At 41.6% G+C, this 26,429-nt stretch overlaps 1 protein-coding gene across 1 annotated transcript in view; it reads right to left on the minus strand.

Annotated features, from left to right (window-relative positions):
* The window catches only part of LOC134731776 (uncharacterized), a 28,556-nt gene extending 8,981 nt beyond the window's left edge, over window positions 1-19,575 (minus strand). The window contains exons 1-3 of the mRNA XM_063612594.1: window positions 19,468-19,575; window positions 18,416-18,547; window positions 17,580-17,617 (exon numbers count right to left, since the gene is read on the minus strand). Of these exons, the coding sequence (XP_063468664.1) occupies window positions 17,580-17,617; window positions 18,416-18,547; window positions 19,468-19,575 (278 nt within the window). The remainder of the gene's footprint in view (window positions 1-17,579; window positions 17,618-18,415; window positions 18,548-19,467) is intronic.
* Window positions 19,576-26,429: the final 6,854 nt, after the last annotated feature.

A 26,429-nucleotide genomic window follows, 5' to 3' on the forward strand; every position in this document is an offset into this window, starting at 1 on the left:
GCATCATGGCCCAGGAAGGCCTGCATCCTCTGCTGAGCACTGTTCTTCTCAGGTGGGCTCAGGAACTCCATCAGATTCCCCCTGAGCAAGCCCCCTGGCCCCACAGAGGATTTGGCCAAGACTGAGGGCTGAGAGCTAGGCCTGAGACAGGGTAGCGCCCCAGGCACCCTAAAAAGAGGAGTTGTCCCTAAAATTCCTCCCACAACTATCCAAGGCTAGGAATAGAGGCAGCGACACATCCGCAGAACAAAATCTCAGAGCGTCCCTGAGCAGCTGCCTGGCTCTTCAGATGCAAACCCGGTTAGACACACTCTTTTCCTGAGCTCTAGGCCCATGGCTCAGGCACAAGGACCACCTCGGAGTGCTGGATGAGGTGCCCAGTGGACAGAGGAGTGAGAGGACCCAGTGTATGCCACCTTGACCTTTCAGCTGTGAGCCACGAAGTCCAGGCAGACACAGCCACAAGCAGGGCCATGCCCTGGGCAGCCACTTCCCAGAAAAGTTTCTGCCGCAAAACAGAGAGAGTGGCCTTCCCTGCCAAATCCTGCCCTGCATGACCCTGGCACCTGGAGTCCTCACCTCAGATAAGAAGCCAGTGCTTCTAGGAGTTTACTTACATCATGGCTCTTGATTACAGTGAAGACCGGGGCCTTGCCCTACCCCAGGGAAACTTCTTTCCCAGGCCAATGGTGTAGATGGCTGCTGTTCTCCCTATGACTCATGTGGGCCTGGTGCTCATGAGAGCTGCTCCTTCCCATGCCCTGAATGTGAGCTCAGCAGCCATCTTGATTCACCAGGACAATGTGAGCTCCACACGCCACCCTCAGACCCTCACCTACCGGGCTCTCAGGGAGAGATGAGGCCTCCCGGAGAGTCCACAAAGAGAAAAAACCGGTTTGGCTGCCAAAACTGCCCACGCACCCCAGATGCCATGCTCAGCTAGCAGCCCTAGTGCCACACAGCCTGAGAGCAGGTGGGAGCCATAGATGCAACAAGCTGTCATCAGGCATGGGAGGGCTGGGCTGCCATGCTGAGGCTGATGGGGTGGGAAAATCAACTTGCAGCCACCAGGAAGTACAGGAGCAGAGTAAACAACAGTTGAGGTCAAAAGGGTCCAATTTCCTTGGACAAGCAGGCCTCAGGAAGGCCTCTGAGCTGCACTGCCAACTGTATTGTATTCTTGTGTGTGTTCTGTGTGGACCTAACAGCCCCAGCAGCCAAGGGAAGCCTGACCCTCCCTTGGGTGGCAGCCAACACTAGGACCAGAGAAGTGGTAGTTGTGTCATAAAGCTCCCAAGACACTTCTGGAGGAATCGATCTTCTCTTTTAGTCTTCTCTGCTCATTTTTTCTTGTCATTTTCCTGTATGTATATCTTTTTCCTCTCTCTTCTAGCCCAGAAATGCTTATTGACCACTGGTGGCCCATTGGGAGTGGATTACTTGACACATTCACATTTACTCTGTGCCCAGATGCTAGGCACAGAAGTAGGTGCTGTGGGCATAGGCATTCGACAAGAATTTATTGAGCCCATACTATGTGCCAGACATGGCTCTAGACCCTAGAGATACAGAAATGAATAAGGCAACACCCCTGTTCTTATGACACTCATATACTGGTGGAGGCAGACAACACACAAATAAACAAGGAAAGTGTCACATCGTGGTAATTATTCTGAGAAATAAAATAGCATGATATCATACAGAGTACAGAGGTGGTCACATTAGATTGGCACTCTAGGACTGTCTATCTGAGGAGGTGACATTTTAGTTCTCTAAGTGACAGGAGGGGCGAAAATGTGCAGAACAAGGGGAAGCGCATTCCAGGCAGAGGGAATAGCTAGTGCCAAGGCCTTGGGAAAAGAACAAGCTCAGTCTGTTTGCAGGAAAAGATTGGTGTGGCTGCAGCATGGTGGGCAAGGAGGTGAATGATAGAAGATGAATGATAGAACATGCAGCTCATAAGGTAGGAAGGGGTCAGATAAGGTGGGCATTTGGGGCCTCTGGTCAGGGGCTTGGGCCTTATGCACTGGGTGAAATGGGCCAGTGTGCATTTTACTTATTTTTAAACTTTTAAGTTTTCTGTTTTTCATTTTTTTAGTTGGAAAAATGTTGCCTAGGCTGGTCTCGAACTCCTGAGCTCAAGCATTTATCCTGCCTCAGCGTCCTGAGTAGTTCGGATTATAGGTGCTCATCACTGTGCCTGGCTTAGTGTGCATTTTAGAAAGCTCACTGGCTGCTGTTTGCAGACTGGGCTGCAGTGGCACAAGTATGGAAATAAGGAGACCACTGGGGAGACTGGAGTAGCAGGGATGAACTAGAGTGGTGCTGGTGGCAATGATGAGAATGGGGAATGAACCCAGGCAGAGTATGGAGGGGAGGACACACAGAGATGAATAAAACGTGGTGGCTCCGAATAGGAGAAAATATTTGCAAAACATATATCTAGTAAAGGGTATGTATCTAGCATATGTAAAGAATGCTTACAACTCAATGAGGCAACGCAAGTTTTTTTTTGTTTGTTTTTGTTTTTGTTTTTGTTTTTTGAGACAGATACTCACTCTGTAGCCGAAGCTGGAGTGCAGTGGCACGATCTCAGCTCACTGCAACTTTCGCCTCAGGGGCTCAAGCAATTCTCGTGCCTCAGCCTCCTGAGTAGCTGAGACTACAGGCACGTCACCACGCCCAGCTAATTTTTTGGCTTTTAAGCAGAGATGGGTTTTCACCGTGTTGCCCAGGATGGTGGTCTCAAACTCCTGAGCTCAGGTGATCCACCCACCTCAGCCTCCCAAAGTGCTGGGATTACAGGCGTGAGCCACTGCACCCATCTTGACAACCAACTTTTTTAATGGACAGAAAATTTGAATGAATTTTTCGCCAAAAATGATATGTAAATAGTAAATACACACATGTAAAGATACTCAACATCATTTGTCATTAGGGACATGCAAGTTAAAACCACGATGAAATGCTACTACACTTCTACCTGGATGGCTAAAATGAAAAAGACCAACTGTGCCAAGTGTTGGCAATGATGTGGAACGACTGGGATGCTCCTAAGCTGCTGATGGGAATGTAAAATATTTATTTTTTTCTTGACTTTTTAATTCTTTTTTAATAGAGACAAGGTCTCACTATGTTCCCCAGGCTGGTCTTGAACTCCTGAGCTCAAGTAATCCTCCCACTTTGGCCTCCAAAAATGCTGGGATAACAGGCGTGAGCCACCATGCCCAGCTGGGAAGGTAAAATAATACAATTACAATCACGTGCTGCATAATGATTTTTGGTCAAGGACAGACTGCATATATGACAATGATCTCATGAGATTACAATACTATATTTTTACTGTGCCTTTTCTGTGTTTAGATATGCTTAGATACACAAATATTTACCCTTGTGTGGCAGTCGCCTACAGTGCTCAGCAGAGTTACTTGCTGTACAGGCTTCTACCCTAGGAGCAATAGGCTATATGATATAGCCTAGCTGTGTGGTAGGTTATACCATCTAGGTTTGTGCAAGTACACTCAATGATATTCACACAAGGACAAAATTACCTAATGAAGCACTTCTCAGACTGTATCCTTGTTACTAAGCAATACATGATTACGTTGGAAAGCAATTTGGCAGTTTTTTAAATAGCTAAATATATGCCTATCATACAATCTAGCCATTCAGTTCCAAGTATTTATCCACAATAAAGGAAAGTGTGTGCTCACACAAAGATTTGGATATGAATGCTTACAGCAGCTTAATTTATAATAGCCAAAACCTGGAAACAACAAAAATGGCCATCCACAAGACAGTGGATAAATAGCTTATGGTATCTATGCAGTGGATTACCATCAGGTTCCAGGTTTAGGTAAGATAGAGTAAACACACTCCACCCTGTCTCTTCCACTAAGTGAAGCAATAGAACCTGTACAGAATGCATGAAGGACTCTGAAGAGTAAATAGTAGCAGATGAATTAGGAAAGAAAAATCAGAATTTGGAGTACCACAGAATTGGAGGAGTTTCCCATTTTTCCCTCTAGTACTCCCTGGGCTAGAGTCGAAACAGCCTGAAACCTGGAAGTGAGCAGCAGGCACAGACAGTGGGAATCCCAGAGCCCTCTAGTTTTGCTTTGAGGAGTGGGGAGGGAACTCCTAATGCTCAGAAAGAGTGAGAAAATAGCCACCCCCTACACCACCTTTTTTTCTTTTCTCCATTCTCTCATGGCTCAGACCCCTGGCATTCTTGTTGCAATGGCATGAGAGGACTGAAGGCACCTAAAATTCTAAGGGAGAGAAAACTGTCTGTTGGACAAGTCCCAAGAGGGTCTCCCTCCTTCTCCCCTTCTCTCTCTCTCTCTCTCTCTCTCTTAATATCTCTCTCCTTTTGCCAGTTGACCCTAGCTGAGGGCACAGTCACAGGAAGTATAAAGCAGAGCAAGGTAGCTAAAACTCCAGATTTCTGGCCAGAGGACAAAAAGGAGGAGACCTAGGGAATCAGAAAGTACCAGGGAGATCACGGAAAGGGAGGAATGCTGGAAACTGAACCCACAAAGTTGTTTATGAATTCCTGGGCTCAACTCCAAACTGAGCTTGCATGGATCTAGCATACCAAAGACTTGAGAACTTAACCTAAGGATAAACTACCACCCTTTTCTCAAACTGACCACTGGAGGGTGCACATACAGGACAGATCTAAACAGCACTATAAAGGCTTGGAAAATGGAACAAACATTGAAACTACAATCCACAGAAGGCTGGTTGGAACTTGTGGCCCAAACCCAGCTGCATTGATTGCCTGCTAAAATATAAACATCAACAGTCTCCACAATGTTCAAATAATACCCAGAGTCTCATAAAATTTAAAATGTCCAGGATACAAAACCAAAGTATGATCTTCTTGGCCTATGACAGGAAAAATCTCATTCTGCGTGGGAAAAGACAATCAAAAGAGACCAATGATGAGATGTTGGAATTAAGTAACAAAGACTTTAAAGTAGTACTATGAAAATGCTCCAAGTAAACCCTCTTGGAATGAATGGAAGATGGACAGTCTCAGCAAAGAAACAGGAGATATAAAGAATAAGGAAGTAAAAGTTTTGGAACTTAAAAATATAAGGGCCGGGCATAGTAGTTCACGCTATAATCCTAACACTTTGGGAGGCCAAGGCAGGAGGATAACTTGAGCCCAAGAGTGCGAAGCTAGCCTGGGCCACAAAGTGAGACCCCATCTCTAAAAAAAAAAAAAAAAAAAAAAGTTAGGTGTGTTGGCATGAACCTGTGGTCCTAGCTACTTGGGAGGCTGGGATGGGAGAATCGCTCAAACCTGGGAGTTTGAGGCTGCAGTGAGTCGTGATCACACCACTGCACTACAGCCTGAGTGACAAAGCAAGACCCTGTCTCAATAAATAAATAAATAAAATAAAATAAAATATAAGAGCCAAAATTTTAGTGCTCACTAGGTAACTCAAGAGCAGAATATAAATGAGAGGAAAGAGGAAGCCAGTAAGTGGAAGACAGACCAACAGAAATTATCCAACCAGGAAAACAGTGAGAAAAAGATTTTTAAAAAATGAATAGAACCTCAGAGACTAGTGAGACAATACCAAAGATCTAATATTTATGTCATTAGAGTCCCAGAAGGAAAGAAGAAAGAGTGCAGGGAAGACAAAAATGTTTGAAGAAATATTGACTAAAAACATCTTGAATTTGGAAAAGGACATAAAACTGAAGAATATATGTACATATATATATATATATACACACACACACATACATACATATAAGCATACATGTACCATTGCTAGAGAAAAATGACACATCACACATAGGAGAACAATTCAAATGACTTCAGCTTTCTCAATGAGATAAGGAAATCTCATTGTAGAGACCAGCAGGAAGTGGAATCACATCTTTAAAATGAAGAAAAAGAACCATCAACCCACCATTCTCTCCACAATTTCAAGAATACCTAATGAAAATATGCTTCAGGAGTGAGAGTGAAATAAAGACGTTTTCAGATGAAGGAAAACTAAGAGAGTTCTTTGATAACAGACCTGTCATAAAATAATTGCTACAAGAAGTTTTTCAGACAGATAAGAAATGATACCAGAAGTTAACATGGAATATCAGGAATGAAAAAAAGACCAACAGAAATGGTAAAGATCTGAGGTAATGCAACATTCTGTGCTGCTCTTGAGTTTTTTAAAATACGTTTTATGGTTAAGACAACTACAACATAAAGAGGGTAGAATAAAAGAAACTAAAGTTTTACATTACACTTAAAATGGTAAAATATTGATTCTAAGTAGACCATGAAAAGATAAATATGTATATTGAAATCCCTGGAGCAACCACTAAAAACAAAAACAAAAACAAACAGAACTATACAAGCAGCTAAAGTTTAAAACACAATAAATGTCCTTAAAATGGTAGACACAAATCCAACCATATCAGTAATTCCATTAAATGTAAATGATCTAGGAATGGTATCAGCAAAAATGGAATAGAGAACTCCAAAACTCCTTTTTCCATAAAAATAGTGAAAAAAACTGGCAAAATCAACTTTATTAGAACTCTGGAGACTAATAAAAGGTTTAATAAATAAAATAAATTCTTTTTTTTTTTTTTTTTTGAGAGAGAGTCTCATCCTGTTGTCCTGGCTGGAGTGCAGTGGTGTGATCTCGGCTCACGGCAACCTCCACCTCCTGGGTTCAAGCGATTCTCCTGCTCAGCCTCCTGAGTAGCTGGGACTACAGGTGCCCTCCACCATGCCCGGCTAATTTTTGTATTTTCAGTAGAGGCAGGGTTTCACCATGTTGGCCAGGCTGGTCTTGAACCCTTGACTTCAAATGATCCACACACCTCAGCCTCCCAAAGTGTTGGGATTACAGGCATGAGCCACAATGTCCGGTCAATAAATTTTAATCAAGAAGAAAAACGGCTAAATCTCAGTGGGAAAGCACTGTGGTGTTTTAACATACCTGGGCTCCATTCTTCTGTTTCCTGGCTTGGTGGCAGCCTTGGAGACAACAGCCTGCATTCTTGATATAGGTTCTTAGTGTTAGAGGGAGCAGAATGGAACTTACTCTCAAAGGATTGTGGTTGCCTGTTTTGACCTGTCTGTTGGCTCCCTGAAGGATGAGCACTAAAGATTTACTTTAATTTCACCTAACTTAGAACTCTCTCAGGGCTGAAGCAGCTACCTGGGGCATTTGGAAAAACAAACAAACCACATGGACATGCACAGAGTTAAAAACAAATGCATTCACTAATGGTAACAGTTAGGGAAATAATAGACAAACCAAAAGCTTAAGAAAAAAGGCTGGAGAAGGAAACACTTTAAGAAATAAGGGCCTTAAAAAGCTTTCTGGATATCTAAGAAGGTCACACATATTCTTAGAAAATATCCTAGAAGACTCTACACTCTCACCTCTGACTGACCTCCAGACTCTGCAAGCAGAAAAGGAAGGTTAAGGCAGAGTTGTAAACAGCCTGGCTAAGTGTGAAAGCCACACCTCAAAACACATACAGAGCTCATCTGAAGATATTGGGAATTTTTTTTATGTTGTTGTAGGTATAAAGGAAATTTCGGTCATCACTAGCCAACCACTAGTGGAAAAGTTTAATGGAAAAGTCACTTCAGTGGCGATACGTGACAAAGAATACAGACTTTAAAAAATTCAGAAAGGTCACTAAGTAAACAACAACAACAAAAAACAAAAACAACCAGCAAACAATGACAACAAACCTGAAAGGGGAGCAGAATGTGATTTCCAGAGTTGTCACATTATAACAGTAAAAATGTCCAGTTTTCAACAAAAAAAATTACGTGCCATGAAAAGACAGAAAAAAGTATGGTTCATATACAGCAAAAATAATTAATAGAAACTGTCCTTGAGGAAGCCCAGGAATTGAATTTAATAGACTAAGATTTTAAATCAAGTGTTTTTAAATGTACTGAAAGAGCTAAAAGAAACCATATGCAAAGAACTAAAGGAAAGCATGAAAACAGTGTCTCTCCTAATAGCAGATGTCAATAAAAGAATAGAAATTCTAAAAAAGGACTTAGAAATTTTGAGTTAAGAAGTAAAATAAGTGAAATGAACAATTCACTAGAAGGGGTCAACAGCTATGTGAGTAGGCAAAGAATGAATCAGTGAATTTGAAGACAAGGCAATTGAGATTACCCAGTCTTAGGGACAGAAAAAAGAATGAAGAAAAACAAATAGAGCATAAGTGGCCTGTGGAATACCACTGACGGTACCAACATATGCATACCAGGAGACCCAGGGGGAGAGGAAAGAAAGAAAGGGGATGAAAGAATATTTGAAAAAATAATGGCTCAAAACTTCTCAAATTTGGTAAAAGTAAAGGACATGAATTTACACATGCAAGAAGCTCAACAAACCCCAAGTAGGATAAACTCAGATATTCATATTGTGATACATTATAATCAAATGGTCAAGATAAATACAAAGAGAGAATCCTGAAAGCAGTCGGAGAGAAGTGATGAGTCATATACTAGGATACTTAATGTGATTAATGGCTAATTTCCCATCAGAAACCACAGAGGCCAGAAGGCAATATGATGACATATTCAAAGAGCTGAAAGAAAAACTGTCAACCAAGAATTCCATATGTGGCAAAACTATTCTTCAAACATGAAGGAGAAGTTAAGACATTCCCAGATAAACAAAAACTAACAGAGTTCTTTGCTAGTATGCCTGTTATACAAAAGTTGCTAAAGGGAGTCCTTCAGGCTGAAATGAAAGAACATTTGTGATAATTAATTTTATGTGTCAACTTGACTGAGCCACAGGGTGCCTGGATGTTTGGTCAAATGTTATTCTAGATGTTTCTGTGAGGATGTTTACAGGTGAAATTAACATTTAAATTGGAATACTGAGTAAAGGAGATTACCCTCCCTAATATGGGTGGGCCTCATTCAATCAGTTAAAGGCCTGAATAGAACAAAATGACTGACCCTTCCCCAAGTAAAAGAGAGTTTCTCCTGCCTGCCTATCTTTGAACTGGGACATTGGCTTTTTCCTGCCTTCACTCAAACTGAAACATTGGTTCTTTCTTTGCCTGGAGCCTGCTGGCTTTCAGACTAGAACTAAGTCATTAACTGTCCTGGGTCTCCAGCGTGCCAAGTCACCCTGGAGATTTTGGTACTTGTCAGTCTCTGTAATCATGAGAATTAATTCTTTATAATCTCCTCTCTCTCTCTCCACACACATACACATGTGTGTATGTGTATATACATATATAATATATATATATATAGCTTGCTGGTTCTGTTTCTTTGGAGAACCCTGACTAATACAACTAATACAACATTAGGCAGTAACTTAAATCCACATGAAAAATAAAGAACACCAGTTATGATAACTATGTAGGTAAATATAAACATTAGTATTAATGATATATTTTTTGTTTTAAACTCTTTATTTTCTATATGATTTAAAATACATTCATAAAACAATGATCCTAAAACTATGTTGATGGGCATAGGTTGCATAAAGATGGCTTGGTGTTTTTGTTTTTGTTTTTTGTTTCTTGGGTTTTTTTTTTTTTTTTTTTTTTTTTGGAGACAGAGACTCACTCTGTCACCCAGGCTGGAGTGTAGTGGCACGATCTTGGCTCACTGCAACCTCCACCTCCCAGGTTCAAGCAATTCTTGTGCCTCAGCCTCCTGAGTAGCTGGAATTACAGGCGCCTACCACCACACCCAGCTAATTTTTTGTATTTTTAGTAGACATGGGTTTTCATCATGTTGGCCAGGCTGGTCTTGAACTCCTGGCCTTAAGTGATCTGCCTGCCTCAGCCTCCTAAAGTGCTGGGATTAAAGGCATGAGCTACCACCCCGGCCACGTTACATAAAGATGTAATCTGTGACATTAACAACAAAAGTTAGGGATGGAATTATACAGCAGTAAAGTTTTTTGTATATCATTGAAACTAAGTTGTTATTAATTTAAATTAGAGTGTTATAAATTAAGATGTTAGTTGTAATCCCTGGGACAAAAATAATGCTAAGAATATAATATGTAGTAAAATAAATGAGAAAGGAAAAAAGAGTATACTAGAAAAATCTATCTTACACAAAAGAAGACAGTAATGGATGAACTGAGGAACATAAAAGATAAAAGACATAATAGAAGACAAATAGCAAAATGACAGAATTAAGTCCTCTGTTGTCAGTAATTATATTAAATGTAAATGAATTAAGCTCTTCAATGAAAAGGCAGAGATTGGCAGAATGGATTTTAAAAAGAACCATGATCCAACTATATGCTGTCTATAAGAGACTTATTTTAGATTCAAAGACACAAATAAGTTCCAAGTGTAAAGCTGGAAAGCATACCATGCAAACAGTAACCAAAAATGAGCTGAAGTGGCTATGCTAATATCAGACAAAATGGACATTGACACAAAAATGTTACAAAAAACAAAGAAGGACATTCATATGATAAAATGCTCAATGCATTAAGAAGATACTGCAATTATAAACAAATATGCACTTGACAACAGAGACCAAAAACCTATGACAAGAGACTGACAGAATTGAATGAAAAGTTAAAAAATAGTCAGAGGCAAGGTGCAGTGGCTCACGCCTATAATCCCAGCACACTTGGAGGCCAAGGCAGGCAGATCACTTGAAGTCAGGGGTTTGAGACCTGCCTGGCCAAAATGGCAAAACACCATCTCTACTAAAAATACAAAAATTAGCCAGGCATGGTGAAGCACACCTGTAATTCCAGCTACTCAGGAAGCTGAGGCACGAGAATCACTTGAACCCAGGAGGCAGAGGTTGCAGTGAGCCAAGGTCATGTCACTGCACTCCAGCCTACATGATGGAATGAGATTCTATCTCAAAAAAAAAAAAAAAAGGTGGAGACTTAATACTCAAGTTCAATCATGGCTAGAACAACTAGACAAGAGATAAACAAAGAAATAGAAGACTTGAACTACAATAAAAACCACCAAACCTAACAGACATCTACAGAACATTTCACTCAATGACAGCAGAATACATATTCTTCTCTGCACATGGAAATATTCTATAGAAGACACATTGTGTTAGGCCACAAAACAAGTCTCAATAAATTAGACAAGATTGAAACAAACAGGGCCAGGTGTGGTGCCTCACACCTGGAATCCCAGTACTTTGGGAGGCGGAGACAGGCAGATCACCTGAGGTCAGCAGTTTGAGACCAGCCTGACCTACATGGTGAAACCCCATCTCTACTAAAAATACAAAATTAACCAGACGTAGTGGTGCATACCTGTAACCCCAGCTACTCGAGAGGCTGAGGCAGAATTGCTTGAACCCAGGAGGTGGAGGTTGCACTGAGCCGAGATCACGCCATTGCACTCCAGCCTGGGCAACAAGAGCGAAACTCCATCAAAAAAAAAAAAAAAAAAAAAGAAATCAAATAAAATATCTTCTCCTACCAAAAAGGAATGAAATTAGAAAGCAACAACAAAAAGAAATCTGGCAAATACACAAATATGTGGAAATTAAACAATGTACTTTTCAAGAACCCATAGGGCAAAGAAGAAATCAAAAGGGAAATTACAAAATATTTTAAGATGAATGAAAATGAAAATACAATGTACCCAAATTGATAGAATACAGCAAAAGCAGTGTTCAGAGGAAAATTTATACCTTTACAGCTACATTTTAAAAAAAGAAAGATCTCAAATTAATAACCTAACCTTCCATTTTAAGGTGCTAGAAAAAGAAGAGCAAACTAAACCTAAAGCAAGAAGAAGAGAGGAAATAATAAAAATTAGAGCAGAGGTAAACAAAATAGAGAATAGAACAACAATAGAAAAGTTAAAAACTGACAAGCCTATAGTTTGACTGATCAAAAGAGAGAGAGAGAGAAGACTCAAATTACTAAAATAAAGAATGAAAGTGGGGACATTACTACAGGCCTTACCAACAAAAGATTATAAGAGAATACTATGAGCAATGTATGCCAAAAAATTAGATAACTTAGATAACATTGACAAATTCCTAGAAACACGTAAACTACCAAAACTGACTCAAGAGAAAATAGAAAACTACAGACCAATATACTTTATCATCATAGATGAAAAAGTCCTTAATAAAATACTAGCAAACCAAATACAGCAGCATATTAAAAGGATTATATTCCATGACAAAGTGGGATTTCTCCCAGGAGTGTAAGAGTTATTAAACATACAAAAATTAATCTGTGTAATCCACCATGCTAAATGTATGAAGAGGAAAAATCTCTTTACCTTTGACTGATGCAGATATCAATGCAGAAATCCAATTATGGGGTATAATCTTTTTAAATGCTCAATAAACTACACATAGAAGGGAACTCTACAACCTGATCAAATATAAGATTTACACCATTATAAAAGAGCAAGTTTGGGCTCCTTTTGCCTCTTTTCCCTTCCACCTTCTGCGACATGAGGATGTAGCAGGTGCCTTACTGGCACCTTGATCTTGGACTTCCCAGCCTCCAGAAATATGGGAAAATAAATTTCCGTTTACTATAAATTACTCAGTCTCAGGTATGCTGTTATAGCAGCACAAAACAGACTAAGATATATTCCTTATTGAATAGAAATGCAAAATCCTCAATAAGACATTAGTAAATTAAATCCAGGAACATATAAAAAGGAGCATACACCATGACCAAATGGGATTATCCCAGGAATTTAAGGAAATTTAATACCCCACACTAATAGAACAGAATAAAGGACAAAAACCATATGATTGGGCTGGGTGCAATGGTTCAAACTTGTAATCTCAGCACTTTGGGAGGCTGAGGCGGGCGGATCACCCGAGATCAGGAGTTCAAGACCAGCCTGACCAACATGGTGAAACCCCATTTCTACTAAAAATACAAAATTAGCTGGGCATGGTGGCACATGCCTGTAATCCCAGCTACTCAGGAGGCTGAGGGAGGAGAATCTCTTGAAGCCAGGAGGCAGAGGTTGCAGTGAGCCGAGATCACGCCATTGCCCTCCAGCCTAGGCAACAAGAGTGAAACTCTGTCTTAAAAAAAAAAATCATCTTACTAGGTACAGAAAAAGCATCTGACCAAATCTAATACCCATTCATGATTTAGCAAAAACAAAAATGAAACAAAAGAATTCTTTCAACAAGCCAGAAATAGAAGGGAATTTCCTCAACCTGATAAAAGGCATTTATGAAAAGCCTATAGTTAACATCATATTTGCCGGATGTTTCAGAACAATGCAAGGAAGTCATGTCTCACTACTTTTATTCAGCATTGTACAGGGGGTTCTAGCCAGTGCATCAAGACAAGAAAAAGAAATAAAAGCCTCATGGATTGGAAAGGAAGAGGTAAAACTGTTGCAGACAACAGGATCCTGTATATAGAAAATCCTAAGGCATTCACACATGAGAAAAATTTACTACAACCATAAACAAGTTTATCAAGTTTTCACAATAGTGAAATCAATATATAAAATCAGTTATATTTATATATATGCTAGCAAGTCAAAAATGAAAATAAGACAGTGATTCCATTCGTAATAGTATCAAAGAAACTACTTAGGAATAATACAAAAAGATACCAGATTTATACACTCAACTACAAAATGTTGATGAGAGAAATTAAAGAAGACATAAATAAGTGGAGAGACATTTCATGTTTAAAAATTGAAAGTCTCTATATTATTAAGCTGGCAATTCTTCCTAAATTAATCTATATTCAACACAATCCCTGTGAAAATCCCAGTAGGCTTTTTATGGAAGTCGACAAGCTGATCATAAAATTCCTGTAAAAGAGATCCAAAATAGCGAAAACAATATTTAAAAAGAGCAAAGCTGGAGGACTCACACTAACCTATTTAAAAGCCTACTATAAAGCCATAATAATCAAAACAGTGTGGCAGAAACATAAAGATATATTTATATGGAACAGAACTGACAGTACCAAAATAAACCTTCACATTTATAGTCAGTTCATTTTCAATAACGATGCTGAGGCAATTCAATTGTATTTTCAACAAATTGTGCTGGGACAATCGAATATCTACATATGAAAAGAATTTATACACTTACCTCACATCATACACAAAAATTAATTCCAAATAAATAAAAAATGCAAGAGCAAATGCTATAAGATTATAAGATATTTAGAAGAAAACATGGAAGAATATTTTTGTGACCTTGGGTTAAGCACAGATTTTTTAGCTGCAGCACCAAAATCATAATTCATATGTGAACAACTGACAAATTGGATTTCAAGATTTAAAATGTTTTCTTATCAAAACACAACATCAAGAAAATGAGAAGTCAAGCCAGAGATTGGGAGAAAATATTTGCAAATCCTATGATGGATAAAGGACTCATATAAAAAATGCCTTTCTTTCTTTCTTTCTTTCTTTCTTTCTTTCTTTCTTTCTTTCTTTCCTTCCTTCCTTCCTTCCTTCCTTCCTTTCTTTTCCTTCCTTCCTTCCTTCCTTCCTTCCTTCCTTCCTTCCTTCCTTTCTCTCTCTCTCTCTTCCTTCCTTCCTTCCTTCCTTCCTTCCTTCCTTCCTTCCTTTCTCTCTCTCTCTCTTCCTTCCTTCCTTCCTTCCTTCCTTCCTTCCTTCCTTCCTTCCTTCCTTCCTTCCTTCCTTCTTTCCTTCCTTCCTTCCTTCCTTCTTTCCTTCCTTCTTCCTTCCTTCTTTCAGATGGAGTCTGACTCTGTCACCCAGGCTGGAGTGCAGTGACACAATCTTGGCTCACTGCAACCGCCACCTCCTGGATTCAAGTAATTCTCCTGCCTCAGCCTCCGGAGTAGCTGGGATTACAGTCACATGCTATCGCTCCAGGCTAATTTTTGTATTTTTAGTAGAGACGGGGTTTCACCATGTTGGCTAGTCTGGTGTCCAACTCCTGACCTCAGGTGATCTGTGCTCCTCAGCCTCCCAAAGTGCCAGGATTACAGGCATAAGCCACTGCACCCAGCCCACTTACAATTCAATAATAAGAAAAATAAACCCATTTTAAATGGGCAAAATATTTGAATCATCATTTTACCAAAGAAGATATATGAATGACCAATGTTTAAGTAACTCGTGGGAAGGCAGGAAAAAGCAATGAGAAATGAGAAAACAAAAGAAAACAAAAAATAAACTGGCAGACTGAAGCCATAATATATCAACCATTACATTAAATGCAAATGTTTCAACATTATTAGCTGTTAGGCAAATGCAAACTAAAACTATGATGAGATAGCACTACACATCTATTAGAATGGTTAAAATAAAAACTATTGGCAAGGCCAAGGCTATGGAGCAACTGGAGCTCTCATGCGTTACAGATGGAAATGCAAAATGACAGTCACTTTTTTTTTTTTTGAGATAGAGTGTCACTTACCCAGGCTGATCTTGGCTCACTGCAACTGCCACTTCCCAGACTCAAAGGATCCTCCAGGCTTTGTGTCGTGAGTAGCTGGGACCACAGGCATGAACCACCATGCCTGGCTAATTTTTGTATTTTTTTGTAGAGACGGGGTTTTGCCATGTTGCCCAGGCTGATCTCGAACTCTTGAGCTCAAAGTGGTGATCCACCTGCCTCAGCCTCCCAAAATGCTGGGATTACAGGTGTGAGCCACCGCACCACGCTGGCAGTCACGTTAGACAACAATTTGGCAGTTTCTTGTAAACATACACTTACTATGTGATCCAGCAATCCTACTCCAGGTATTTATTTTACAGAAATAAAAATACATGATAACACAAATACCTGTACACGAATGTGTATAGCAGCTCTATTCCTAATTGTCAAATACTGGAAGCAACCCAAACATCATTCAACCAATGGATAAACAAATTGTAATACATCCATGCATTGGAATACTACTTAGCAAAAAAGGAACAAACACACAATTTGGGAGACTTCCGAAGTCATTATGATGAGTAAAAAAGCCAGTCTCATTAATATGATATTCCTGAGAGAACAAAACTATATTCGTGAAAAACAGTTCAGTGGTTGTGGGGGTACTGGGTAGAGGGAACTAGGACTACAAAGGGATAGCATGAGAGAGTTTTTTGGGTTAATGCAACTGCCCTGTATCCCAATTGTGATGGTTACACAAATCTATACACGAGTTAACATTTGTAGAACTGTTCACCAAAGGATGTTATTTTTACTATATGTTAAAAATATAATAAACCAAATAAGGAATAATGTTTTGATTCATGCAACAACATGGATACGTCTTAAAATAATTATTCCAAGTCAATGAAGGCAGACTGGCCAGGCGCGGTGGCTCATGCCTGTAATCCCAGCACTTTGGGAGGCCGAGGCAGGCTAATCACCTGAGGTCAGGGGTTTGAGACCAGCCTAGCCAACATGGCAAAACCCTGTCTCTACGAAAAACACAAAAATTAGCCAGGCATGGTGGCACGCGCCTGTAATCCTAGCTACTCGGGAGGCTGAGGCAGGAGAATTGCTTGAACCCGGGAGGCAGAGGTTGCAGTGAGCCAACATTGTGCCACTGCATACCAGCCTGGGCAATGGAACAAGACTCTTTAAAAAAAAAAAAAAGAAAACAAAAGAAAAGAAAGAAAGAAACCAGACTATGATCCAATTTTTATAAAATTCTAGAAAATGCCAACTAATCTATAGTGACAGAAACCAAGTCAGTGATTGCCTGGGAAGAAGGGATTGCTGGAAGGCATGAGGACATTTTGGAGGTGATTAATGTGTTCGGTATCTTGGTTGTTCTGATAGTTTCACAGGTGAATACATATTCTAAACTTAATGAATTGTACACTTTAACATGCCCGGCTTTTCATATATTAATTATACTTCAGTAAAGCTGAAAGATAATATACAATGGCTGCCCTCAAGGAATGCAGGATCCAGTGACAAGGAAACTAAACCAGAGTTACAGAAACTATGGGGGCCTAAAGCAGAAATCCCTCTCCCCCACTCCTGCCCAACTCAGAAATCCTCCTGTGACTGGTTACAGCTGATGCTTTTTAACTTGCATCCACAGCCTGAGCGACAGAAATCACAAGGTCAGCTCATGATAAAGCCAAGCAATGGAGAAAACTTCACTTTTTTCAGAATGTTCTTCATGCCCTTCATCTTATGTCTTCCTGTGGTACAGCAGCCTACCATTCACAGCATGTGACCTTGGGCAAGTTCCTTGGCCTCTCTAATTCTCACTTTCCTCATATGAAACATGGTGATATGGTTTGGCTCTGGGTCCCCACCCAAATCTCATCTTGAATTGTAATTCCCATAATCCTCACCTGTGGAGGGTGGGACCTGGTGGGAGCTGATTGGATCAGGGGGAGGTTTCCCCCGTGCTGTTCTCGTGATAGTGAGTTCTCACGAGATCTGATAGTTTTATAAGGGGCTGTTCCCGTTTCGCCCATTTGTGCTCTCTCTGGCCTGCTGCCGTGTAAGATGTGCCTTTGCTTCTCTCTTGCCTTCTTCCATGATTGTTTCTTGAGGCCTCCCCAGCCATGTGGAACTGTGAGTCAATTAAGCCTCTTTCCTTTATAAATTGTCCAGTCTTGGGTATGTCTTTATAGCAGTGTGAGAATGAACTAATACACATGGGTAATCCACATACCCAACTGCCAGGGTTGGTGTAAGGAGTGAAGGAATCATCTATAACATAACAACAGATACCCAACTGACAGAGAATACTTCTGGGAGGACTCAGTTTTATACCTTTATGAGTGTGAGTGTGTGTTTAGGATAACAGGCATGTAACACTCCTGATACTGAAAAAGAAAAGAGAGAACTGAAACTCTGGGTCAGGAAACCACAGTCTTAAGTGAGATTCGGCACTTTTCCATCCCACTTACATCCTGAGATCAAGAGAAAACCCCATTCCAGTTTACAGATGGGGCCATGAGACACAAAGGGCTAACTGATGACAAATCTGGTACTCCTGACTCCTAGTCCAGTGCTCTGACAACAAGGGCAGATTTGGGGGACAAAGGCCATGGGGGGAACCAAAAATGGGAGCTAGAAATTGAGTAGAGGAGGTAATTGGGTGAGAAACTCTAAAAAGCCATAGCAAGCCAGGCACAGTGGCTCTCGCCTGTAATCTCAACACTTTGGAAGGACAAGGTGGGAGGATGGCTTGAAGCCAGGAGTTTGAGACCGGCCTGGGTAACAGAGTGAGACCCTTCTACAAAAACTAAAAAATTAGCCGGGTATAGTGGCACACACTTTTGTTCCCAGCTACTTGGGAGGCTGAGGCAGGAGGATCACTTGAGCCTGGAAGGTGGAGGATGCAGTGAGCCATGATCACACTGCTGCACTCCAGCCTGGGAACAGAGCAAGACCTCATCAAAAAAAAAAAAAAAGAAGAAGAAGAAGAAAAGAAAAGCCATAGTATTCTGCCCTCTAGGGGCAGGGTGAGAAGGCAGGTGGCAGTGAAGGAGCAGCATTCATTACATTCATTCCTCCCTCCATCCATTCATTCTGCTGCTGATATGCATGGATGCCTCCATAGGACAGCAGCATGCTGGAATCTGAGGGTTCAGTAAGACAGGCCCCTTTCTCTGCAGAGCTCACGCTGTTGCAGGCCTCAAAGGTGAGGACATAAAAGTGGTGTTTTGACACAATTCCAATTCTATCAGTGAGTTTGGCCCCAGCTTAGCCAGTCACCCTGGCTTGTTCTTGCTGCCCACTGGGCCAAATGCGAGGGTGAGGAGTAAGAAGCTGCAAAGTGTGGAGTGGTCTGGAGAAGGAGTAGAGGTGGAGGATGGGTGCTCTCCATCTCCTATAGGCCTTCTGAGCTCAGAGTGTCTCCCACCTGCCCTATCTCCTTGTTGGGTGAGCTGGGGTCGACTCCCAGAAGTCGAAGGGCTCCTGCACAGAAGGCAGAACTGGAGCAGAGGGCTTGGCTCTTCCCTGTACCCTGTTCACCCAGTGTGGGGGCCTTGGGGGACCCAGATGGGGAAGGCTAGTGCACAGGCACTTCACCTCTGAGGTGGGGACAGAAGGGTTTTGGGATTAACATCTGCCGGCCACCAGAGGCCGGTGTTGGGACATGCAGATGACCCAGAAAACCGCCTCTGCCCGGGGACAGTACACAGAGCGTAGCCTCCCTCAACCCAGGCTTCTGTGTCAGACAGGCTTCCTTTCCTTTTCTGATATGTCAAGCACCTTAACCTCTTAGAACCTTGTGGGCGGGAGCAGCACTGGACAGCCGTGTGGCCAGCCAGGATCCTGCTCTAGGACTTTTTTTTGGAAATACCTGCATCAGCCACTAGAGGGAGGTAGGAAGCTGAGATCTTGGGTCCGTGGGTGAGCAATGAATTGTTACAAAAGGGCTACAGAAATTGCTCTGTGTATTAGAAATAAACTGCAATTGGGTGAAGAGAGAGGGGGAACTGGCAAGATGGCACAAGGCTGCAGACAGAATGGAAAGGGGGTGAAGAAGAGGAAGTTCTACCACTGTAGGGTGACCACAGGACTTCAAGAATAGGAGCACTAGCACTCACTTTGAAGTTGCTTCTGCCACAGGCAGATCCGGGTGAGTGGTCATCTTGGCTGTGTGAATGGGACTCAGTGGAAAGGGCTGCCTTCTGTGGGGTGCAGAACAGGGGCATTACTTGTTGAATGTCCTGATGAGCCACACACAGATCTACCCATGTTGTATCAGGAGAGAGTCAGTGCTAGTCATGCACAGTCATGCACAAGGGAACTTGCAAACACCCTGGCAAAAGCTTTCTGCTTGCACGTGAGCAAATAGGAGCTTGAGCCCGTCGTCCAGGTCTTAGGAGCCCGAGGGAGCCTGACTGATGTCTGTGTCACACGAGAGGGGTCTAGGGCCACGAGGCAGCAAGTTAGGAGGAAGAGGGTGGGAATCCCAGGTCCAGGGAGCCCCCGCCACCTGCAAACAAAAAATGGGGAAGGAAGGCTTTCCCAGCAGAAGGTAGAATTTGGGTCTGGATTCTGAGCAGAGAGAAGCAGCTGCATGGAGGTGGGAGAAGAGAGAGATCAGATGCCCACTACAATGCCTTGCACTGTAGGATTCTGTGTTCTCCTCCAGCCCACCCTGCACCATTCACCCTGTATAACCATGCCACTCACCTTGGAGCAATGGCATCCTAACTTGTTTCCCTGGTCGAACATTACAACCTCATCTGTGCCCACACAAAAGCTAGAGACCTTATAAGAATGTAAGTTGCCGGGTGCAGTGGCACACACCTGTAATCCCAGCACTTTGGGAGGCCAAGATAGGCAGATTGCTTGAGCCCAGAAGTTTGAGACCAGCCTAGGAAACATAGAGAAATCCTATCTCTACAAAAAATACAAAAATTAGCCTGGCATGGTGGCACATGCCTATAGTGCCAGCTACCCAGGAGACTGAGATGGGAGGATCACCTGAGCCCAGGAGGTTGACGCTGCAGTGAGCTGTGATGGTGCCACTGCAGTCCAGCCTGGATGACAGAGTGAGACCCTGTCTCAAAAAAAAAAGTAAGTCATCTGACCCTCCTTTGCTTTAAACTCTCAGGGACTTCCCATTACTAGAATGAAATGCAGAGTCCTTTCTCTGGCCTGCATGCATTTGCATGAGCCCTCTCTTCCCTCCCTAGCCTCATCTCCTACCTCCCTGCTAATGTGCTCCAGCCATCTGTCTTCCTGCTGTTTTTCAACCACACCAACTTCATTCCTGCTACTATACTTTCACACTTGCTGTCCCTCTGTTTAACTATCGCCAGCCCCCAGGCTTTCACATAGTTGGCTCCTTTTCATCATTTAGCTCTCAAATGTCACCTTGTCAGACATATAAAGTGGCCCTCTCTCCCTGGCACTTCCTGAATCTCCCTGGATCACGTTGGTCCCTAGCCTATCACATCCGTCACGGCCTTTGCTTGTCCAGTGACTCTTCCTCCGCTATCATGTATGTTGCTGGAGAGCAGGACCTTGTCTGTCACCTTCAGTATTAATCCTTAGTGCCTGGCATGATGCCTGGCACATAGTGGTGCTCAATAAATATTTTTGGAAAGAATAAATCTTCAATCAATCCTATTCAGTAAGTTTGATGATCACTTCCAATCTATAGAAAGGAAAACTGACTCCTAGAAAGGTTAATTAACTTGCCCAATGGCAGATAGCAGTAGAGGCAGAACTTAAACCCAGGTAGCCCGACTTTAGCATCTTAACACAGGGTTGTTTTGCTTCTACTATTTTCACTGAAAGCACTTACCACAATTTATAGTTTTATTTGTTTGTTGTCTGACCCTCCTAAATGCGTACGATGCTGCTAGAGGAGGGCTATATCCTGCTCCCTGCTGTGTCACCAATACTTAGAACAGTGCCTGGCACATTGCAGCTGTGTGAGTATTTGCTGAGTGAATGAATACACAACCAAATGAACAGAAAAGTGAGGGATGACTGTGGAGGAATAGGGGGTGCCAGTTTCCCAGGCCCCAGCTGGAGCCCAGTGCCCAGTCCACCTTTACCCACGTAAAGGGATCTGCCAAGAGGTGGCCTTTCGCTGTTGCAGAAGGCATCTCTTGGGGCTGATGATGGTGAGTCTCTCACTCTTAACAGCAAGAGTCACCCTGCTCCATGAATCTTCAAATTTGGGGTCATTTCCCACCTAAAGGCAGAGATTTGGCCTATGTTCCCAACCACAGCTGAGAGTCCAACCTGCCCCTTGTGTGACACCCATGGCTCTGGGTGGATCCGTGTATACTGCCTCGATTCTACTCATTACATTATGTCAGCACCTTTTTCAGCTTCTGAGAAACAGGAAGCATCATGATGTGTGGTGGGGGTTGAAGAAGATGATAAGAGACATAATCACATTTCTTTGGTTGGGGCACAGAGGGCTGGGGTTCCTGTTTGCTCTGACTCTAAAGTGTCACCTTTTCCCTTAAGCCAGAATGTTGGAGGATGGGGACTATTTAGACAATATGCTTTCAAGAGGAAAGAAAAAAGCAGGGATAAGAGCCCTTAAAATTATTATTACGAAACATCATACATACAAAAAAATTATAATTTCTATGTATAGTTTAAAAAATAGCAAAAACCCATGTGTCCACCACCCAACTGAAGAGAACATTCCCTCTCCCCATGAAGGCGTCCTTCCCACAGCTTCCATGTCCCTCCCCACCAAAGGGAACCATTATCCTTATTTTTTTGGTCAATGATTTATTTGCTATTCTTGTTTTATTATATATGTAAATATCCTCTAATTATATATGATTTCATTTTTCCTATTTTTGCCCTTTTTATAAATGGAATCATGTTGGATGTATTTATTTAAGATTTGCTTTTACTGCTCAACAAAATGTTTTCAGACTCATCCATGTTGATACATATAACTGTAGTTTATTTATTTACTGTATTTACTTTACTATAATCTTCTAAATGAGCAAGCCATAATTTATTTATCTATTTTATTACTGATGGACATTTTGCAGATTTTTTTTTTTTTTTTTTATGATACGGAGTTTCGTTCTTGTTGCCCAGGCTGGAGTGCAATGGCGCCGTCTCGGCCCACTGCAACCTCTGCTTCCTGTGTTCAAGTGATTCTCCTGCCTCAGCCTCCCGAGTAACTGGGATTACAGGCATGTGCCACCATGCCTGGCTAATTTTTTTTTTATATTTATTTTTAGTAGAGACGGGGTTTCACCATGTTGGCCAGGCTGGTCTCGAACTCCTGACCTCAGGTGATCTGCCCACCTCGGCCTCCCAAAGTTCTGGAATTACAGGCGTGAGCCACTGCTCTTGGCCCATTTTGGGGGTTTTAAAAGTTTTAGTTGTTAAGAACATGCTGCAAAAATTAAGTAAAACTAAAGAAATCTGAATAAGATATGGACTTTAGTTAACAATAATGTATCCATACTGATTCATTAATGTGACACGTATAGCATACTAATTAAGATGTTAAGGGCTGGGCGCTGTGGCTCACCCCTATAATCCCAGAACTTTGGGAGGCCGGGGTGGTGGATCATGAGATCAGGAGTTCGAGACCAGCCTGGCCAAGATGGTGAAACCCCATCTCTACTAAAAAATGAAAATACAAAAATTAGCAGGGCACAGTGGCGGATGCCTGTAATTCCAGCTAGGCTGAGGCAAGAGAATTGCTTGAACCTGGGAGACAGAGGCTGCAGTGAGCTGAGATTGTGCCACTGCACTCTAGCCTGAGTGACAGAGGGAGACTCCGTCTAAAAAAAAAAAAAAAAAAGATGTTAAGAATAGGGAAAATTGGATATGGAATACATGGGAACTTTCTGTACTATCTTCCCCATTTTTCTGTAAACCTAAAAGTTTTCCTAAAGTAAGTTTATTTAAGAAAACAGTCTCCTATGATTGTGGTTGTTTATCTGTCCTGATGTTCATGGGCAAGAATTTCTCTAGAATATGCACTAAGGTGAAATTTGGGGTCATAAGGTACGTGCACGTTCAATTTTTTACTAGGAACTACATTTCAAAAGTACCATTTTACTCTTTTGTGGACAATGTGTAAGAATTCCTTTTACTTTACATCCTGGGCAAGAATTGTAGTATCTGACTTTTTAATTTCTGCCAGTCTGGTGGGTGTGAAATGTTATCTCATTGTGGTTTAATTTTGGATTTTCCTGACTACTAACAAGGTTGAACATCTCTTTATATGTTTATTGGCCATTTGTGTTTCCTGTTCTAAGAAATGCTTATTCATGTCATTTACCTTTTTTTTTCTAGTGGGTTATTTATCTTTTTCTTACTGATTAAGAGGATTTTGTTAGACATTCTTGAAACTAATCTTTAGTCATTTATATGTGAAACAAATATTTGTCCTAGCTTGCGGTTTGTCTTTTCACTCTCCTTATGGTAAATCTGATGAATATTGAATGTATCAATCTTTTCCTCAGTGATCTGCTCTTTGGGGGTTTTATTTATGAAATCCTTCCATTCCGTCTGGAAAGCTCCTATTTGCTTCTCCAGATTTGCTCTCCACCCCCTTTTAGCCTCTGTGTCCTGGGAGGCTGACCAGTATGAACTACATTAATAGCTTATTTGCCGACAGGTTCCCATTGGGTTTGACCATGGGAGCATTGACAGGTGATCAAAAGGTAGGAGGTGAGTGAAGCAAGGTATGTATGCCCTTAGCTCTCTCCTTGCAAGGTTGCTGCAGGCTGGTTGTGTCGCTTAAGGTCCCAGCTCTTGCCAATTGGCTGTCTGCACATAGTGCTCTGTATCTATCTCTGAGTTTCAATAAACAGTCCCTCTCCTGTTGCAGTTCCTGTTACCAGCCGCCAAGGGCTTTGTTTTCCCTACACTCTATTCTCACTTTTATAATGGTCCCTTTGTTAAATAAACTGTCCTTAAGTTACTCAGTATGAGTGTCCCATCTGTTTCCTGCTGGATAAGCCCACTCCCAGGTCATATTTTCTGTTTTTAAATTAGTTTTTCACTGGTCTATCTGTCTACCCCGAGGATTTCTTAACCTTGCCACTACTGACATTTTGGATGGGAGAATTCTGTTGTGGAGGGCTGTTGTGTGTACTGTAGGATGTTTAGCAGCATCCCTGACCTCTACCCAGTAGATGCCAGTAGCGTTCCCTCCTTCCCCTCCAATTCTGACAACTCCAAATTGCCAAATGTTCCCCTGGGGTTGGGGAATCCCCCTCTGTTGAGAACTACTGTTATAACCCCTTGTCAAAACCACACTTAATTATTAAGGCTTGATATCTAGCAAGGTAAGTTCTGCCATTTGGGTTTTGTTTTGTTTTGTTTGTTTGCTTGCTTTTGAGACAGTCTCACTCTATTGCCCAGGCTGGAGTGCAGTGGTGCAACCTCAGCTCACTGCAACCTCTGCCTCCCCAGCTCAAACGATTCTTGTGCCTCAGCCTCCCAAGTAGCTGGGACTAAAGGTGTATGCCACCATGCCCAGCTAATTTTTTGGGATTTTTACTAGAGATGGGGTTTCGCAATGTTGCCCATTGTGGTCTCGAGCTCCTGAGCTCAGACAATCCGCCTGCCTTGGCCTCCCAAAGTGCTAGGATTACAGGTGTGAGCCACCACACCCGGCCAAGTTCTCCCATTTTGAGCTCCTCCTTTAGAATTGTATTGGCTATTCTTGGACTCTCATTTTCCCATGTACATTTTAGAATCAGCATAGTATGATCATGAAAAAAATGGTTGGGATTTTGATAGGAGTCACATTAAATGTATAAATCAGTTTGCAAATTACAGTGTCAAGTCTTGATCCATGGACATAATAGGTCTCTGCATTTGCGGTTATTACTATCTTTCAATAAAGTTTTTAAATGTTTTCCATATTTTGTTAGATTTATTCTTTGGCACTTTACATTGCTTTTTTTTTTTTCTCTTAGAGAGAGAGAGATGGGGTCTTACTCTGTTGCCTAGGCTGGAGTGCAGCCTCAAACTTCTGGCCTCAAATGATCCTCCTGCCTTAGCCTTTCCCAAGTAGTTGAGACTACAAGCACATGCCCCCATACCCTGCTCTTTGGCACTTTATAGTCTTATAAGTATTATAATAATGCTTATACTTACTTGTAATGATGTCTTCTTTAAAATTACATTACCTGTTTTTTGGTAATGTATAACTTGTAATTGATTTTGCATATTTATCCGGAAACTTCCTGAACTCTCTTATTCCTTATAATCATTTGACTGACTCTACGTGTTTTTGAGTTCCATTTTTATCGTAGTGTATCATCTGCAAATATATATATGATTTTTGTTTCTTTACAATCCTCATATTTATTAGTTCTATTAATATGAACAATCTTTTTGCAAAGGCTGGGACCTTTGGTCAGTTTTTAATGGAAACAAAGTTAGTCTCCAGGGACACTACTACATCCTATAAAGCCTCTGTGCAAATTGGAAAAAGATACTTCTATCTGGTATGAAATTGTCATACACATTCAAATATATAATGTCTCTGATGTAAATGCTGCTTCTTGGGATTGTGCAGTGCACACAGAGTGGTCCTGCAAGTATTCTTGCATTATTCTTTTTTTAAAGAAATGATTTGAACATATTACCATTGAGCACAGTATTTTCTGTAAGTTTATCAGGTTAAAAAAGTTCCTTTCTATTTTGACTTTGTTAAAAAGTAATTATAATAAATGAATGTAAAATTTCAGTAATGCTTTTTGTGCATTGATATCATCATGTGTGTGATTCTTTTCTCTCTCTTTTTTTTGTTTTGTTTTTTTGAGACTGAGTTTCGCTCTTGTTACCTAGGCTGGAGTGCAATGGCACCATCTCAACTCACTGCAACCTCCGCCTCCCAAGTTCAAGGGATCCTTCTGCCTCAGTCTCCTGAGTAGCTGGGATTACAGGTGCCCGCCACCATGCCCAGCTAATTATGGAATTTTAGTAGAGACAGGGTTTCACCATGTTGGCCAGGCTGGTCTCAAACTCCTAACCTCAGGTGATCCACCTGCCTCGGCCTCCCAAAGTGCTGGGATTACAGATGTGAGTCACTGTGCCCAGC

This window comes from Symphalangus syndactylus, chromosome 11 (assembly GCF_028878055.3).
Source record: "Symphalangus syndactylus isolate Jambi chromosome 11, NHGRI_mSymSyn1-v2.1_pri, whole genome shotgun sequence".
NCBI classification, from domain to species: domain Eukaryota; kingdom Metazoa; phylum Chordata; class Mammalia; order Primates; family Hylobatidae; genus Symphalangus; species Symphalangus syndactylus.